Source organism: Schistocerca serialis, chromosome 7 (assembly GCF_023864345.2).
Source record: "Schistocerca serialis cubense isolate TAMUIC-IGC-003099 chromosome 7, iqSchSeri2.2, whole genome shotgun sequence".
Lineage (NCBI taxonomy): Eukaryota > Metazoa > Arthropoda > Insecta > Orthoptera > Acrididae > Schistocerca > Schistocerca serialis.
In genome coordinates, this window is record NC_064644.1 from 454,559,384 (window position 1) to 454,578,676 (window position 19,293).

The window sequence follows — 19,293 nt, forward strand, 5'->3', positions numbered from 1 at the left end:
AGTGGCATGGTTGTTCTCATTTGGGGCATCACCAAGTTAAGAGCATTTACAGTAATGTGACTGTCACAATGGTCAGTGGCAGTCAATAAAGAGGACATTGTCACTTATTTGTGGTATGAATGGATATGAAATGATTATTTGTGACCACTCTGAGTTAGCATGGTGAATATATGCCTGTGACATGAGCTCATTATGGTCCAGACTGGTCAGCACTCTTCCCAGCCTTCAGTTCAATAGAAAATGCACAGGCACACTAGGCAGGAGAGCAGCATAACACTTCTACTGAAAACTCTCCAGGGGGCACTTCTGTAGCAATGGGAGTATTATCACAAGTCATAATAAATGACATGATCTACAGTATGAGGATCATTGTGCATCCAGTACTGCCATGGGAGAGCATTACATCTTGTCTTGGATTGACATTCCATATACAACCAATAGTAATGAAGAATATGATAAATGCTACTTGGAGTCCGTGTGTGTGTGTGTGTGTGTGTGTGTGTGTGTGTGTGTGTGTGTGTGTGTGTGTGTGTGTGTGCGTGCACTCTCATTGCTGCAACTCATGTTTCATGAAGTGTAAAACCCTTTAACTCCAAAAGTGGAGAAAAAATCAAATATATACATTTCTGATAGTTAGCAAGACAGTCTCTTTAGCACCACAAGTAAAGTACCCACTGTTGGGTTAGTGCAGGAAGTTGAAGTATAAAGAATAGTTTTAAACCACAACTTAAATATAACTTAGTTATATATCTTTTATATTTACAATGAGGGGGCCCCAGCAGTGAGATTGACATTTTGAAATAGTCTATATGGTGATGTAGGCTGAGGTCCCAGGTATCACACCTTGCAACCATTCATCCTAGTGGGCCTTCCGTCGTGGGTAATTGCCGGGGAGAAAAAAAAAAAATTCAACAGACTGGTTGCACAGTGTAATTAATGATTAGTTCACATCCTGTCAAGTGCATTGAAAATTATTATTTTTAAATTTTTATCAAAACAACTTTTGTCATTATTTTTACTCAGTTAAATGGGTTAAATGTAATTTTTTATTTCTAGTGCTTTGTTGTGCCATTTTAATCATTGTAATAATTGTTTAAATTGCTCTCATTTTTCTTGCCATCATTCTTTTTCCACTTGGTATCTTTGTTCGTGTGATTTTTATTTTTTTGTGTATTAAAATGGCAGAAATTAACTCTAAGATCTCATCCTCTATCTTTGTCTATCTTATGCATTCATTACTTCCATTCCACAGTTTGCTTGAATTTCATTTTATTTGTAATCCTTTCCTTTATTTAAATATTCATCTGCATTACTTTGTCTGTAATACATTAAGAATTTATGTTTTCAATGTTTGCAAGACGATTACCATCCAAAAAAATGTACATCTTGTATTGCAAACTTTTTTGACCCCATTGGACATGAGTATATACAGATTTCACCTTTTGTTTTCTAACCTATATGCTGACTGTAGTAACACTGTTCACATTTACGTCGCACTTCACTTAGCATATACCGGGACTGTGTCCTAGGCATGCCCGATGTTAACTGACTGGGCACGGCCCGTGCTGCCGGAGTTGTTGTTGTTGTTGTTGTTGTTGTTGTTATGCCGGCAGAGGTCGCGTCCGAATTTTCGCGTGCCCTCTGGTGGACGGGACTCTTACTTGCGGCAACTACCGTCCGTGACGCGCCTTGCCAATGTGCGCCTCCCGCGATCTTTCTGGTGGCTACTACACTCCTCCTCCTTCGGGGGGTGAAGTCACTGTGATCCACTACATCGGAAGGTGGAGCGTTGGGCAGGAGCGATGACCTCCACATTCGTTGGATGGCCGGAGTCGAGGGGATCTGCCAACCCTCGAGCCGGAACCTTCGAATACAGCTGGAAGTGACCCACACGAAGAGGCCCCCGTCGTCCCACAACCGGAGCCCGGGACAGAACGGGCGACAAGCTGTCGAACTCCGGATCCTGTTCCACCCCGGGAGGGGCAAGACCCAGTGGCGGGGACGAAGGGGAAGGGACGACCACAGGTGAACCAACCTCCTGAGAAACCAGGCCTGCTAGGGGGGCCGGCTCTCGCTGGGGCATCTCGAACGATGGCGATGCCGGTGCTGGAGCTACTGGAGGCTGCCAAGGCTGAGAACCATCGCAGTGCGGCAGAGGCACAGCGGGGAGAGGAGGCAATGTCCCCTGTGAAACCAACACAGGTGCCGGCAATGGGGAAGCCGGTGTCCGAGAGGGCGGAGGGTGGGTGCCCGAACGTGGATGTAGCTGATTTTGGTGACGACGTACCACCCGGTCCCCCGCCTGCAAGGTATAGAGCCGGCGGCCATTGCGGCACAGGACCACCGCTGGTATCCAACATGGATTGCGACCAAACCCACAGGCCCAGACCGACATACCCAGTGGAAAGCCAGGTACTCCGTTTTGTGAAGACTGGTGAGGACCAGGCCGGAGGAGGTGCAGCAGAGTCCTAGGTTGACTGCTCTGCGGGGCTGCGTTCTCCCATTGGTGTGGTCCGGTATGCCGCCAAGAAAAACGTCAATGCTTCCTCCGCAGGAAATTCGTGCACATACTTTTTCATCTGCGTCTTAAATGTGCGCACCATGCGCTCGGCTTCCCCATTCGATTGTGGATGGAAGGGGGGAGAGCAAACGTGCCGAATACCGAAGCGCCTACAAAAATCCTGGAAGGTCTGCGAAATAAACTGCGGTCCATTGTCAGAGACCAGGGTGATTGGCAGACCTTCCACAGAAAAGATTTTTGCTAGTGTCTGGATTGCAACTTCTGAAGTGGTTGAGGAGCAGCGAACCACATATGGGAATTGGGAATAAGCATCAATGACAATGAGCCAAAAACCGTTGAGAAACGGGCCCGCAAAATCAATGTGAATACGTTCCCATGCTTGGGTTGCCGGTGGCCATGAAGAGAACGCTGCCCTGGGAGATGCTTGTTGGCTCGCACACTGGGAACAGGCGGCCACCAAGTGCTCAATTTCTCTGTCAATACCAGGCCAGTACACATGTCTGCGAGCCAAGGTTTTAGTATGGGAAACACCCCAGTGCCCCGCATGTAATAACGTGAGGACCTCCCGTCGTAAACTTGCAGGAACAACCACGCGAGGAGCTGTATCATCGGTAGCCAGAAGGAGAACGCCGTCCAAGACCGAGAGGTGGTCCCATAGAAGAAAATAATTACGAAGAGGGTCCGAGGCCCGGCCCGGAGAACGGGATGACCACCTCTGCTGAATGAGGCGAACTACTTGCCGGAGAACCGGGTCAGCTGCCATTTCCCTGGCGACTCGAGAACTAGTGATCGGGAAGCCATCAACCGCTTGGCGGGACGCCACATCCAAATGAAAACACATAATCTCCTCTTGATCGAACGTAGGATCCGGGCCCACCGGAAGATGGGAAAGAGTGTCGGCGTTGGCATGCTGTCCTGTAGGGCGAAAATGAATGTCATAATGGTACTTAGAGAGGAACAAGGCCCAGCGCTGTAGTCTGTGGGCTGCCCTATCCGGAATCTGAGAGGTGGGGCCAAATAACGATATTAACGGCTTATGGTCAGTGATTAACTGAAACTTTATGCCATACAAGAAAGGGTGAAACTTGGTAACAGCGTAGACAATGGCCAAAGCCTCTTTTTCCACCTGGGAGTAATGGGCCTGCGCGGGACTAAGCGTTTTAGACGCAAACGCCAGTGGTTGCTCGGAACCATCTGCGTTGCGATGGGCCAGGACTGCCCCCACCCCATACTGCGAAGCATCTGTAGCCAGGACCAACAGCTTATGGGGATCAAAAGTAGCCAAACAAGGGGCTGACGTGAGGAGGCCCTTCAACGAGGTGAACGCTCGCTCGCATGCAGGCAACCAATCAAAAGGAACACCCTTGTGCAGAAGGCAGTACAGGGGGTGGGCTATAGTGGAAGTCCTGGGAATGAACCGATGGTAATAGGCTATCTTGCCTAAAAAAGCTTGTAACTCTTTCAGTGAAGTGGGCCGAGGAAGGTTGACGATACCTTGGACCAAACTTCCTAGTGGCTGGATACTGTGCCGAGAAATGGTGTAGCCCACATACTCAATGGATGGTTGAAAGAAGGTTGACTTATGCAGGTTGCAACGCAAGCCCACAGACCTGAATTTGAGAAAGAGGGTGCGAAGGTTGTGCAAGTGTTCCTTCGTGCTGCGGCCTGTGACAATTATGTCATCCAGGTAATTAATACAATGAGGAATTGTCGATGTGACATGCTTAAGGTAACACTGGAATATCGCCGGGGCACTGGATATCCCAAAGGCCAACCGCTGGTATTGGTAAAGGCCAAACGGTGTGTTGACGACCGCCAACCGTTTGGAGTCCTCATCAAGTGGTATCTGATGATAAGCCTCCGACAGATCGATTTTCGAAAAATATTGGCCTCCCGTGACGGAGGAGAACAATTCATCAGCACGAGGCAAAGGATAGGTGTCCACCACCAATTGGGAATTAATGGTGGCCTTGAAATCGCCGCAAAGATGTAATTTTACCGAGGGCTTCTTTACAATAATGAGGGGCGAAGCCCACTCACTGGAAGAAATGGGAAGAACGACCCCTAGGGCTGTCAGCCGGTCTAGCTCTTCCTTTACCTGAGGGCGGAGAGCCAAGGGGATCTGCCTCGCGTGTAGAAAACGTGGGCGAGCCGACGCCTTCAACGTTAAGTGAGCTTCAAAATCTGAAACACGCCCCAGGCCCTCCTCAAAAATATCAGGAAAGTCGGAGATCAAAGATTCCAATGATTGATAGGGAACGTCTTCAGAGACCAACTGTATGGTGTCAGCGATAGAAAAACCGAAAGCTTGAAAGGCATCCAGGCCAAAAAGGTTAGCTGAGCTCGCATCACTGACAACAGTAAAAGTAATAGGCCGAGTGACTGATTTGTAAGTCACGTCGGTAGTGAATTGACCCAGTAGGGGAATGAACTGTTTACCATAACCGCGTAGACGCCGGTAAACTGGCGCCAACGGGGGCGATCCAAGGTCGGAATAAGTTTGTGCATTCAACAACGAAACTGCCGCGCCCGTATCGACTTGCAGTTGTAACCGGCGCGACCGAACCGACACCTCAATAAAGAGTTTGCGTCCGATGCGTCGGGAGCCTGGCCCAATGAAACTTCCTGAATGTCAACGTCCATATCCTCTGTACCTGCTTCCTTCGATTCTTTGGAGGCTGAGCGGCAAACTTTAGCAATGTGACCTTTTCTATTACATTTGCGACAAACGGCCCAACGCTGGGGGCACTCTGACTGATCATGATGTATATAGCACGACGCACAGGACGGCAACAGGGGCCGGCGGCCGGAATTCTGTTTACGCGCTGTGCGGGAGCGGCTGTAACAGCCGGATTGTACCACTCGCACATCGTCCACCCCTGACACAGTGGACGCGGCCACGCTGCCCTGAACCTCCGCAACGTTGCACCACGCTTCCAGCTGTTGACCTGCTGCGTGAGAGACTTCATACGATTGAGCAATGGACAGGACTTACTCGAGGGAAGGGTTTTCTAACTGCAGGGCCCGTTGCCGGACCTCCCTATCAGAGGCCGAATGAACGATGACGTCGTGTACCATAACGTGGGCGTACGACTCTCGCGACTGCTCCGTGACAAAATGACACTTGCGACTAAGACCGCTAAGACCGTGGAGGGTAGTGGCCCACGCCCGGTAAGACTGATGGGGCTGTTTCTTGCATTGATAGAACTCGACCCTAGCCGCCACAACATGCGTGCGGCAGCGATAATATGAAGACAGCAATGAACACAATGCGTCAAAAGACAAGGACAAGGGTTCCTGCAACGGCGCGAGCTGCCGCAAAACTTGATACAGCGAGGGAGATATCCAAGACAAGAAGAGAGCACGACATACCTCCGCATCGGCAACATCAAATACCTGGAAATGCTGCCGAAGGCCATGTTCATATGCGTCCCAATCCTCCGCCGTCTCGTCATACGGGGGAAAGGGAGGAGGGAACGGCGCCGGAGCAGACGGCGTGGAGAGCAACGCCGGAAGCACTTGTTTCATGGTGGCCATGAGTTCCGTCTGCTGCGCAACCAAAACTCGCACCAAATCCTCCATGTCGTGGAGAAGCTGCGAAACCGGAACAACGACGCAACACGCGAAAGAACGACCCTACTCGTCGCCAATTGTGTAGTAACACTGTTCACGTTTACGTCGCACTTCACTTAGCGTATACCGGGACTGTGTCCTAGGCATGCCCGATGGTAACTGACTGGGCACGGCCTGTGCTGCCAGAGTTGTTGTTGTTGTTATGCCGGCAGAGGTCGTGTCCGAATTCTCGCGTGCCCTCTGGTGGACAGGACTCTACTTGCGGCAACTACCGTCCGTGACGCGCCGTGCCAATGTGCGCCTCCCGCGATCTTCTTGGTGGCTACAACACTGACAGTTTCAAATGTTTAAATTACAGATAAATAAAAATAATTAAATTTGCATGCACAAGGATTACAAGAGTAAAAATCATGATAGGAAGAGAAAATGAGGGCGATTGAAAAAGTAAATACGATGGTTAAAGTTATGTGACAAAGAATTAAAAAAAAATACATTTAACTAACCAAATTAATTTCAATACAGATTTAAAAACAATAAATTTAAAGCACCTGATGAGATTTGAAACCCACCAACCTTTTTCATGTGAGGTTGATACCTTGATCGTTACACTGCGTAGGCAATCTGTTATACTTCTTCTTCTTCTTCTTCTTCTTCTTTTTTTTTTTTTTTTTTTTTTTTTAATTCTGTAGGGCGTTATGCAAAATTTAAAAAAAAAAGTGATTACTCATGAATGAGAGCAAGAGTGAATGGCTGTGGTGTTTTAGCTTACGTCAACATATAGATGATTTACAACAGTCGATCCACCGCTGGGGTCCTCTGCTTGTTAGTAGAAATTAGAGATATGAACACAGCAGTCATAAATACCTTCGCTGTTCCATTTCCAATTCATCTTTTTTGTTTGCTAATGTGAATATCCTCAGCTTACAAGATGACCAATTACTACGAGTTGAAATGATGTAGGGCAAGAGGAGAGTGAGACCTGCAAAAGTTCCAGCAGCTAAATGTATAATGACTTTCATAAACTCAAACAGTATTATTTAAACTGGCCCTTTAAAGTGTACAAAATAAAATAATAAAAGCTTTTTACTGAAGTTTTATTAAGAGACCGTAAAGAGATAACTGTATAGGAAATAGATTATTGTGCATTATCAAATTTAAATATGTGTATTAATTGTAAAGACTTCTCTACATTTATCATAATATTTGCCAGAACTAGAGAGATTTTGAAATTAACATATTAACAATCGCATAACTTTTATACAGCGGAATCTCTGTCTGACACACTAACCTTTGTAAGTAGTATGTCCAGAAACGGAAATGGAACAATAACTGGTTTGCAGTAGCCTGTCAATAGCAAAATCTTCCACTTGCTATACCTTTCAATGTATGTGCAATCATTCCATTTAATGATATTCACACATCATCATGTTCAGTTATTAGTATTCAGCTACCCAGTCATGATTCATTAACTACATAAACAAATACCACTTAACTTCCACATTTAATCAATTGTAGAACTGTTAAACAATGAAAAATGCAGGATGTAATAATGATAATAATATAAAAAAGATAGATTGCTACTCACCACATAGATGATATGTTGAGTTGCAGACAGGCACAACATAAAGACTCCTATATATTTGAGCTCTCAACTGTGCCTTATGGGAGAAGCAGTCTGTGGATGGTGAGAATAAGGAGTAGGCTGGGGTGGGTTGGGGAGGGGGTGAGATAGCATCATAGAGGGGAGAATGTGCAGTGCTGCTTGTGGGAGCAAGCAGGCATGTGGTGGTGACAAGGTAGGGCTGCTACGTACAGTCCAGAGGTTTGATGGGGGACAAGGGGAGCAGAAAAGAAGAGAGGTAGAGGAGGGGGAAAACACTAGTTGGTGTGATGGTGGAATATAAGGCTGTGTAGTGCTGGAGTGGGAGCAGGAAACGGGATAGATGGATGAAGGACAGGAACTAGTGAAGGTTAAAGTCAGGGGGTTTATGGGAATGTGGGATGTATTGCAGGGACAATTCTCACCTGTACAATTCAGAAAAGCTAGTGTCAGTAGGAAGCATCCAGATGGTGCAGAATGTGAAGCAGTCACTAAAGAGAAGCATATTGTGTTGGGCAGAATCTTCAACTGTCCAGCTGTCTCTTGGCCACAGTTCATCAATGGACATTCATGCAAACAGACAGCTTGTTGGTGGTCTTGCTCACAGAGAAAAGAGAACAGTGGCTGCTGCTTAGTTTGTGGATCCTGTGACTGCTTTCACAGGTAGACCTGTCTCTGATGGGATAGGTTATGCTTGAGACTGGACTGGAGTGGGGGTTGATGGTTGGAATTATAGGACAGGTCTTGCATCTAGGTCTATTAAAGGGATATGAGTCAAGAGGCAAAAGGTTGAGAGCAAGAGTGGAGCAGGGATGGGCTGGGATATTGTGTAGGTTCAAATGGCAGCATAGTTCCACCGTGTGAGGAATAAGGATAGTGAGTAGGATATTCTCCATTTCAGTGCACGATGAGAGATACTTGAAACCCTGGTGGTTAATGGGGTTCAGATGATCCAGTCCACCATGGTACTGAGCTACAAGGGAGTGGGGTGCTACTTTGTGGCCAGTTGCTAGTAATGTGGGAAGTGGGTGGATGAGTGGAGATCCAAGGCAGAGAGATCCCCTTTCTGTACAAGGATGGGAGGGTAATTTCGGTCTGTGAAGGCCTCAGTGAGACCCTTGATGTATTTGGAGGACTGCCTGTCACTACAAATGTGACAACCATGGGTGACTAGGCAGTATGGAAAGGACCTTTTGGTATGGAATGGGTGGCAGCTGTCTAAGTGGGGGTATTGCTTATGGCTGGTAGATATGGTATGGCGATATGTACTGATGTAGCCATGTCCTACATTTACCACATTTTCATAAACTCACTACCACCACCATAAAGCATCCAGAACATAAACAGACTTGAAACACAGCCATGAACCTTTCCTCCAAAATCTTTAGTTCCTGCAGAAGTACTGGCCCTTTCCAAAGGCCTCACCTTCTGACCCACTGCCAAATTAAAGCATGCAGGACTCAAAGACCTTCTCTCCTTGTCCGTACAGTGGAAAAACATTTTCACTACCAACCCTACAAATCAGACTGAATCTAAAGCTCATGTTGGACCACGCCTCACTCAATTCCCTCCTCCATCCAACTGTGGTCAGTTCCCACTGCCCCTGAAACACCCCATTAACATTCCAGAATTTCTTAACCTCATACCTTGCCTCACCACCACTCCCAAATCCCTAAACATAGAAACTAACCTTAAATCCACAGAAAAAGCACAATCCACCACATAAAAACTGTGGTTTTGAACCATATGGGATAACTGGTGGAGGGACTCAGGCAGCTGTCAGATTTGTCCACGTAAAAACCCTGCCACAGCAACACCATTCCATAAATCTGACAGGATCTCTTGTCTCTCCTCAAATCCTTAGGCCCATCCCAGAATCTGTACCTTGAGTCCCTCTCCCTCTCTGCCTCTTTCTGCAGTCGTACCTTCTACATGCTTCATGAAGTCCATAAACTCAACTCCAGATGCACAATTGTTGCTGGTTACTGTGCCCACACTGAGAGAAAAACAAATCCGTGATGAAGATATGGGCACCAACATGGCACCATCCTAAGCCAAATTATTCATGGGCCATCTAGATCTTCTGAATCAGCCAGAACCCCACATCCCCCACCCATTTCAGATTCATTGATGATACTATTGTAATCTGGACTGAGGGTGAGCTGCTCTTCTTCACTGCTCCCATATCAACACTACATAGCCTTCCCCGCTAGTGTTTTCCCCCCTCTTCTACTGCTCTCCTTTTCCACTCATCCCCCCCTCCCCCTCCCATTTAAACCTCCTAGCAGCCCTGCCCTACCCCCGTTATGTACCTGCGTACTTCCACAAGCAGCACTACACCTTCCCTCACATCTACCCTGCTTTCCCTTCCCCTCCACACACCAGCCACGTCCTTAACTCCACCACCCATAAACTGCCTTTCCCGTAAGGCACAATAGTTGTTTGGAGTGTAGCCTCAGCACCCCAAGACATTGGACATGTATGAGTGAGTTGTGTGAGTGCGTGTATTTTCTGCTTTAGATGAAAATGTATAGCAACTCTTTGTTGTGCCTGTCTGCAACTCAGCAGCTCCTCTATATGGTACATAGCCATCTATCCTTTTCATAATACTGTCGAACTGTACATTGATGTATACATGTATCCAGATAGCAATCTTTTCAACACCTTATTGCGCATTTAGAAAATTTGAGTAACACTTCACTTCAGGTAACCAATTTATCTGCAAAAATAGCTGATTTTCCCACAATTGTGCTTTAAGATTAGTGAATAAAGAGAAATTAGGGATAAAGAAAATAGGGAGGGGAATGATGTAAGAAAGACAGAGGTAAGACTGCAGTGTGACATATTAAGTGTAGAAGATGATAGAGAGAGGAAGAAATAGGAGGCGGGCAAGGGAAGTTATAGTAGAATAAGTTAAGAGTGATAAACAGTGTATGTTTCAGGAAAAATTTGCATTCCTAAAAACAATATTTGTCATTTGATATCCATCCCTTTTCCCAATTTAAACATCCCATACAGATCGCCTACTGTAGGACATCCTTTTATTTTAGACAGTTTGTATCAGATTGTTGTTATTGATCTTACAAAGAAGTTTTAATGCTCACTTTCTAGTCCTATTTTTAATGTTTGTATTTAGTTTTACTAATATTTCTAGAATGCTTGTATCTTTACTTTCCCCAAACCAAACCAAGCAATCTCTCATCTCACAAGATACTGTTCCTCTTCTTTTATCTGAATCCAATATTTCTTCTACACCTGCTAGGCCTTGAGCTGTGTATCTGTTCCCCAAGCAGAAACCTGTAGCTTCTACAGCTGAAGGGCCAGCTTTTTTCCCCTGCTCACCATTTCATAATTTTCACTGTTTTGTAAATGCAACTATTCAGTCAAATACTCGTATAAGAATTTTATGGCATCTTATTGACCATTATATTATTGAAGCGATTATTTTTAATTTTCTGCAATTTTACTTACCTCCATCATCATATAACCACCAGACATCAATTGTTCCATTATTCTGAAACTTTTGAAACAATGTTAAGTTCTCTAACGTTTCTTTTGACAATTTCCTGCAAAAGATAAGTACACCTGTATTAAGATATTACAAAAAGCAAAACACAAGTCACTGTGAATTTGTCATTTCAGCATTAGATTTAAAGTCAAATGTAGTTTTCTTCCATACTTATACAGATATTTTCCTCCATAGACACAAGAACCTCAATTTTCTTTAAATACAATGTCTGTCGAAGTTTTCATTTATAGGGTCTGCAACTAGGAAATGCCTCTTAGAGAGAATCTGTTCCATAGACTTTTGTTTTTAAGTCTTAAGTAGAAACTAAATAGAACCCTAGAATATGAAACTATTTGCAAAATTCGTGAGACAGTCACAGTTGTTCATAAGAAATGTGTGTTTTCTATCTCCTGAAAGTGAGTGCTTTATTGACAGTAAAGGTAACTTGTCACTTTGTAATAGAGGCTTTGAGTGCTAAATAGGCACATAAACAAGATTTGGGAATAGCATTTGGATAATGGCCTCCAAATTCCCCCACCCCACACTCATACACAGTGAATTCATTCTGATAAGTTGCATGCAATACAAGATGAAATAAAAAGTGTGTGTTGGGTGAATGGAGGGGAGGGGACTGGGGGGGGGGGGGGGGAGAGAAGATTTAATAGGAAGACAGTGGGTGGATATTAATAGAGAGAGGAATCTCAAGTGAAATGGAGATAACTATTAGGTGAGAATGGAAAGGAAAGAGATACCATTGGAACTGGGCAGGGGTGAAGGGCTGTTGGTGGGACAGAGGTAGGCAGACACACTTGCCTCCTGGGGAATATGGAGAGTGAAGGATATGTCACAATATTTGAAAAGGAAAGTTGCTACTCACCATATAGGGGAGATTCTGAGTCGCAGATAGGTGCAACAAAAAGACTGTCACAAACAAAGCTTTCAGCCAGTAAGGCCTTCATTAAAAATAGATGACTGACACTGACACACACACACACACACACACACACACACACACACACACACACACAACTGTAGCCATGGTGCAAGCAGCAGCACCAATGCATGATGGGAGTGTTGACTGGGTGGGGTTAAGGAGAAGGCAGGGGTGGCGAGGGGGAGGGATAGTGGGGTAGCGGTGGCAGACAGTGAAGTGCTGCAGCTTAGATAAAGGGCAGGGGTGAGGTGGGGAGGGGAGTGGAGGGGATAGTGGAAAAGAAGAGAAGTAAAAAGACTGGGTGCGATGGCGGAATGAGGGCTGTGTAGTGCTGGAATGGGAGCAGGGAAGGGGCTTGTTGGGTGAGGACAGTGACTAACGAAGGTTGACGGCAGGAGGGTTACGAGAACATAGGACGTATTGCAGGTGAAGTTCCCGCCTGCACAACTCAGAAAAGCTGATGTTGGTGGGAAGGATCCATGTGGCACAGCCATTGAAATGAAGGATGTCATGTTTGGCAGCTTGCTCAGCATCAGGGTGGTCCACGTGTTTCTTTGCCACAGTTTGTTGGTGGCCATTCAAGTGGACAGACAGCTTGTTGGTTGTAATACCCACATAGAATGCAGCACAATGGTTGCAGCTCAGCCTGTAAAATCACAGGACTGGTTTCACAGGTAGCCTTGCCTGCAATGGGATAGGTAATGTTTGTGACCAAACTGGAGTAGGTGGAGGTGATGGTGGTGGTGGTGGTGGTGGTGGTGGTGGTGGTGATGGTCGAAGGATGTATGAGGCAGGTCTTGTATCTAGGTCTATTACAGGGATATGAGCCATGAGGTAAGGGGTTGGGAGCAGGGGTTGTGTAGGGATGGACAAGTATATCGTGTAGGTTTGGTGGATGGTTGAGCACCACTGTGGGAGGGGTGGGAAGGATAGTGGGCAGGACATTTCTCATGAGAAACCCTGCTCCCAACCCCTTACCTCACGGCTCATACCCCTGTAATAGACCTAGGTAAGATCTGTCCCATACATCCTCCCACCACTACATCCTCCAACCACCACCTACTCCTTTCCAGTCACAAACATCACCTATTCCATCAAAGGTAAGTCTACCTGTGAAACCAGTCTCATGATCTACAAGCTAAGCTGCAACCACTGTGTTGCATTCTATGTGGGCATGACAACCAACAAGCTTTCTGTCTGCATAAATGGCCACCGACCAACTGTGGCCAAGAAACCAGTGTACCACCCAGTTGCTGAACATGCCACCAAACGTGAAATCATGTCTGTCTGCTCACAACCTGTGCAACATGGATCCTTCACACCAACACCAGCTTTTCTGAGATGTGCAGATGGGAATTTTCCCTGCAATACATCCTACGTTCCCATAACCCTCCTGGCCTCAACCTTTGTTAGTCATTGCCCTCACCAATCCAGCCCCTTCCCTCTTCTCATTCCAGCACTACACAGCCCTCATTCCACCACTGCACCCAATTTTTTTTTTCTCTCTCTCCTGTTCTGCTACCCCGTCCTCCTCGCCACCTCTCCCCTGCCCTTCGTATAACCTGCAGCACTTCACTCTTCGCCACCCCTACCCTATTATTCCTCGCCCTACCCGCCCCAGCCTCCTCCTTACCTGCACCCACTTGCCACTTCCAACATGCACTAGTGCTGCTGCTTGCAGTGTGGCTACAATTGCCTGAGACTGCAGTCGCGCGTGTATGCATGTGCGTGTGCGGTCTATTTTTTGACGAAGGTCTTACTGGCTGAAAGCTTTAACTGTGACAGTCTTTTGTTTCTATATGTGACTTATTATCTCTGCTATATATGGTGAGTAGCAAGTAGCAACTTTCCTTTTCAAATATTGTTACATTCCATCCTCATTTTTCCATTGTTTGAGAGTAAAGGATATGTTTAAAGTGTAATTCCATATTCAGAGAATGTTTGGGAGGGGGAAGGTGTGTTAGGAATCCAGATAATATTGGACGGACAGCTGGTTGGTGGTGATGCCATATAAAAGACTGTGCAGAATTTGCAACAGATTATTTATATGCCTGGCTGCTTTTGCATGTGACCCTTTATGGAACTAATCTGACTACAAGAGAAAGAGAGAAAAGAGAGAGAGAGAGAGAGAGAGAGAGAGAGAGAGAGAGAGAGAGAGAGAGAGAACACTTACTTGAATAAATCTGTTTGAGAGTCTCTTCTACTATCACTTTGCTTGTTGACTGTAGATTTGCTTCCATAATAATCAAACGGAGCTGCACTAATTATTGAATCTCTTCTCATGTTCACAGCACCCTCAGCTAACTCGGTGTATGTGCTTATGCTATAATGTCTCAAGTGCTCTGTGAGTTCATTTACAGAGCTACCTGAAAAAAGGAAAAGGAGTTCATTGGGTACTGTAAAAAAGAAACCTTTCGCTACTAAGGAATCCTTAACATGATGGTCATTGTGGATTATCTGGTACTTTCACTCATTACCAAGCAGCTAGACAACCATTCACTACCAATTAGTCAACATTGTTTTTCCTGAGAGCATCAAATGAATTAGTTGTGGATCCTATGCTCAATTGCTGCTAATTGCAGAATAGAAGTAAGCCTATAATCTGAAGCAGCCATCATCATCTTATAGATGGTGTGTAATATCAATTTGTTAATTGAGTGCTTGTTTACGGTAACCATCTAGCATCCAGACAGTACAGTAGGTAACAACGATAAGTTATGGAGGTCAGCTTCTGGCCCGTGCATCATGCGTTGGGCATGGGTTGAAGATGGGCTGCTCTCTGTCTGATGGTGCTACTAAAACATCAATAACAAACAACCATTTGTTGTTCCAAAATACACTGTGTCTGTTCACAGACGCCAGAAGTGGTGGTGGGCAGCAGTGCACTAGCCATGCGGAATGCGTCGACACTCTCAAGCCCCACACTGTCACTGCAATTGCAGTGATGTGGACATATACTCAGCACCCAGCAACACCACAGCACATTGGCAGCAGCTCAGCTGGTATTGTCTGTGCTGCCTCTGGTATTAGCAGTGTGGGGTAGCAGGTTACCAGAGTATTTTCACTGACACTGTGGCCCGGTAAGCTCACCCTATCCCTGCACAGAGTGTGCAACATGTGACTGGATCACAGTGGCGTCTGACAGTAGGAAGGCCTGCAACTTCAGATTAGGAATACAGGAATAGAACGCAGATAGCAGCTACAGCATGCCCCTCCACAGTGACAATAGTTGACTGTTCTCTGGACTCTGGCCTCCAGAAGGCCTGATGGTAAATGTCACCCACAGCAGTCCATGTCTTGATTTGAACTGTTTGTTTTGTTTTAGGGAATAAAAACAACTCTGTTCATACACAATCTTGTTAGAACCGTAGAACACGAAGACAAAAAAGGAGGTGAAATCGACTACAGATGAGTGTGGCTTGAAAAGTTCTCGGAATCACCATGAGAGGTCAGTTATAGTGAAACAAGTTGTTCACATGATATCCATTGGACTGTTGCCAGTAAACATGTGCCACATCAGTGCTCTTGGAAGAGAGGCGTGGCAGTGACATGGTTCTGTTGTTGTTCCTGTGTAGTGATTTGCAAAGATAATAATAATAGTAATAATAATAATAATAATAATAATAATAATAATAAAACAATTGAGATTCGAGCAGTGATTAAGTACTTTGTAAAGAAAGGTATGAAAGCAAAGGTCATTCATGCCGATTTCCAGGATATCCTGGGGGACACTGCTCCTTCATATTCAATGGTTGCAAAACAGTCAAATGAATTTAAAATTGGTTGGCAGAGCTTAGACGATGATCCACGCAGTGGTCAGCCAAGATGTGTCACTACTCCAGAAATCATTGCAAAAGTGGACAAAATGATCATGGAGGATCGCCGATTGAAAGTGCATGAAATTGCTCACACTTGCCAGATGTCATCTTAAAGGGTATATCACATTTTAACTGAAGAATTAGAAATGAAAAAAATATCTGCAAGGTGAGTGCCAGGACTCTTGACACTGGATCAAAAAAAAAACATGAGGGTGGACATATCAGAACAACGTTTGGCCCATTTTAGGCGAAACAAACAAGACCTTTTGCTCCGCTTTGTGTCCACAGATGAAACTTTGGTCACTACTATATCCCAGAGACAAAACAACAGTCAAAGCAGTGGAAACATGCTTATTCTCTACCACCAAAGAAAGCAAAGACAATTCCTTTGGTGGGAAAGGTCATGGCATCAGTGTTCTGGGATGTGAAGGGGATTCTGTTTGTAGGTTATCTCCCCACTGGGCGAACAATTACTGAAGAATACTAAGCTAACCTCCTGGACAAACTGCAACAAAAGATATGTGAAAAAAGGCCAGGTTTAGCAAGGAACAAGTCATCTTCCATCAAGACAATGCGTGCCAACACACATGCTGTTGCCATGGCAAAATTACACCAACTAAGTTATTAATTGTTGCCACACCTGCCTTATTCATCTGGTATGGCTCTGTCTTGACTTCCATCTCTTCCCAAAACTGAAAATTTTTCTTGGTGGATGAAGATTCACTGCAAACGAAGGATTAACAGTCAGAGTTGACAACTATTTTCCATGCATGGAGGAAACTCATTTTCAAAAAGGGATCAAGGCACTGGAACAACATTGGACCAAGTGAATTGATCTACAAGGAGACTACATCGAAAAATAAAAAGTTTCAGTGATGTAAGCACTTTTTTTCTATTCTGTTCCAAGAACTTTTCAAACCACCCTCATATTAAGTCCAGTTGATGGAAGGAAAGACAGCTAAAAACAGGAACTTGGAGAAAGGTCCATAAAATATGCCATGGAGACAATGGAGGTCTTGAACTAAAGATTAAATGTTCTTCGCCATATTGCTATGATGGATAAAAAATATGATGCGGTAGGCAGCCTGTGCATTTTTCACTAAAAAGGTTGACACTCAGATGGCAAACATAAATGAGAATGTAAGTGGTTAAAAAAAGGGCATTCCATCAGGAAATGGCAAACCATCAAAGGTTGAGGGCAAGGAGCACAAAGCAGTGGCGGAACACCACTCAACAAAAGGTGACAGCTGAACAGTGCCCAATATGCAACCAAGCCAAAATAATGATCTCATGGCGAGTGGTGGTCATCCAAGCTGCTGGGAGAGGTTTCATTCCCCAGAGCTTGTTCCCATGAAGGGATGACCAGTGGTGATGGCAAAGTGACACCACCTGCTGACAGACAGCAACACTGAGATCATCAGAGGAAATGAAAGAACTAGTGGGCCAAGGTACAATGACTGCAGCCTTGGCAGCAGCATCATCAGAGGCCTCATTTCCCATCATACCGATGTGACCAGCTACTTGCATAACCATCACAGTGGCTCCATTAATAGTGACCAAGAGACGGCTTTCCTGGACCCATTGCACTAAGGATGGATGGTGCACAGCACACAGAGGCTCTGAAGGGCAATGAGTGTGTCAGAGCAGATGACACAATTGAAAAGCCTGTGTCGCCAGATGTACTGCATGGTCTGATACAAGGTGAAGGGCTCTGCTGTAAATACTTAGCAGTGTTTCAGAAGCTGATACTGAAAAATGTTGGCGCCAATGACAAAGGCACACCCAACCCCACAATCAGTCAGAGCCATCAGTGTACACAAGATTACTATTGTGAAATTCCATGCGAAGGTGGAGAAACTTACGTCGATAAAGTTAGGCTGAGTAGGCCTTTAAGAGTGAATGAAGGTCTAGGTGAACACAGGCCACCGCATGAAGCCGAGGTGGTGAAGGGTGCACACCCATTGGGTGCCAGAGCAATCGCTGAAAGTGAACTCCAGGAGGCAACAGAAGAGGGCCGTTCCCCATTCTGGTGATCAAGTAGTTATCAAAGAAGGAGGCATAGTGTGGGTGGTTAGGTATAGAAGACAAATGGCATATATATCTGCTGAGGAGAAAATCATGGTGGTATGACAGCGGTACTTTGGCAACTTCTGCACACAGACAGTCAACTGGGCTAATGTAAAAAGTGGCAGTGGCCAAATGGATGTCACAATGGTGGTTAGTATTGAGATAGTGTAACAGGGGCCGAAGGACAAATGCATAAACAAAACACACAGTCTAGTTTTGAACAAACAAGGGACCGGTACAAGTGGAGGAGGTTGGTCCCATCCGCTCTCCAGGATGTACTGCTGAGGACACGTAGGACACTGAGGGATCGCAGACAGCAAGACAAGACATGTAGGAGGACCAAGAAAGTTTCCTATGGAACATGAGTTCCAGGAATCCTGGTTTCAACCAACAGAAGAGCAACAGTCCAAGATGTAAAGATGGTGAAAGAAACCAATTACGCTGCCAGAAATTCATACAAATTTTTTTGTCAGTGGAAAAGTGAAAGCCATTGCCAATGCTCCTTGAGTAAAGATGATTGAGACAATGCTGAAGATGCCGTGAAGAACTGCGATAGGTGGCAAAATCATCAACAGGATGGGAGCCAGAGATGCCTGGTGGAAGACGGGCCACAATAGGATCAATGGAGATAGGAAAGAGGACAACACTCAGGACAGAACCCTGAGGCACACCGTTTTCCTGGAGAAGGGTGTCTAACAAGGCGGAACTGACACATACCTTGGAAAAACTGTCTTTTAATAATTCCTGAAGAGAACATGGAGGATACCAGTCCTTCAGCAGGTGTAATATGCTTTCTCCAAATCAAAAAACATGGCCACAGTCTGGTATTTCTGCAAAAAAACCTTTGATGACATGGGTTGACAAAGTGACAAGATGGTCAACAGCAGAGCGGTGTGCTTCGAATCCACATTGTGCAGTGATCAATAAATTGTGAGACTCTAGCCATCATACCAGCCAGCCATGAATCATACGTTCCATCACCTAGCAAACAGATCTGGAGAGAGAAATGGGGCATAAATAGAAGGAAGGTGTTTGTCTTTACCAGGCTTAAGTATGGGTATGACAGTGGCTTCATTCCAGCTTCTGGAAAAAGTGCTATCTACCCACATGCAATTGTACATATGAAGGAGAAAATGCTTGCCTGCTAGAGAAAGATTCTGCAATGAACACAATCATCACCTGGCCCTGTGGTGGAGGATCAGGATGAAGTCAAAGCATGATCTAGCCCTCATAGTAAAGGTGGCATTTTAACACTCATGATTCTGAGAAGAG

At 45.3% G+C, this 19,293-nt stretch overlaps 1 protein-coding gene across 1 annotated transcript in view; it reads right to left on the reverse strand.

Moving 5' to 3' along the window:
- Nucleotides 1-19,293, reverse strand: part of LOC126412306 (bumetanide-sensitive sodium-(potassium)-chloride cotransporter-like) — a gene marked incomplete at its 5' end in the record, with an annotated part of 214,831 nt that overhangs the window by 60,624 nt on the left and 134,914 nt on the right. Inside the window, 3 exons of the mRNA XM_050081828.1 lie at nucleotides 6,959-7,073; nucleotides 11,166-11,260; nucleotides 14,310-14,502. Of these exons, the coding sequence (XP_049937785.1) occupies nucleotides 6,959-7,073; nucleotides 11,166-11,260; nucleotides 14,310-14,502 (403 nt within the window). The remainder of the gene's footprint in view (nucleotides 1-6,958; nucleotides 7,074-11,165; nucleotides 11,261-14,309; nucleotides 14,503-19,293) is intronic.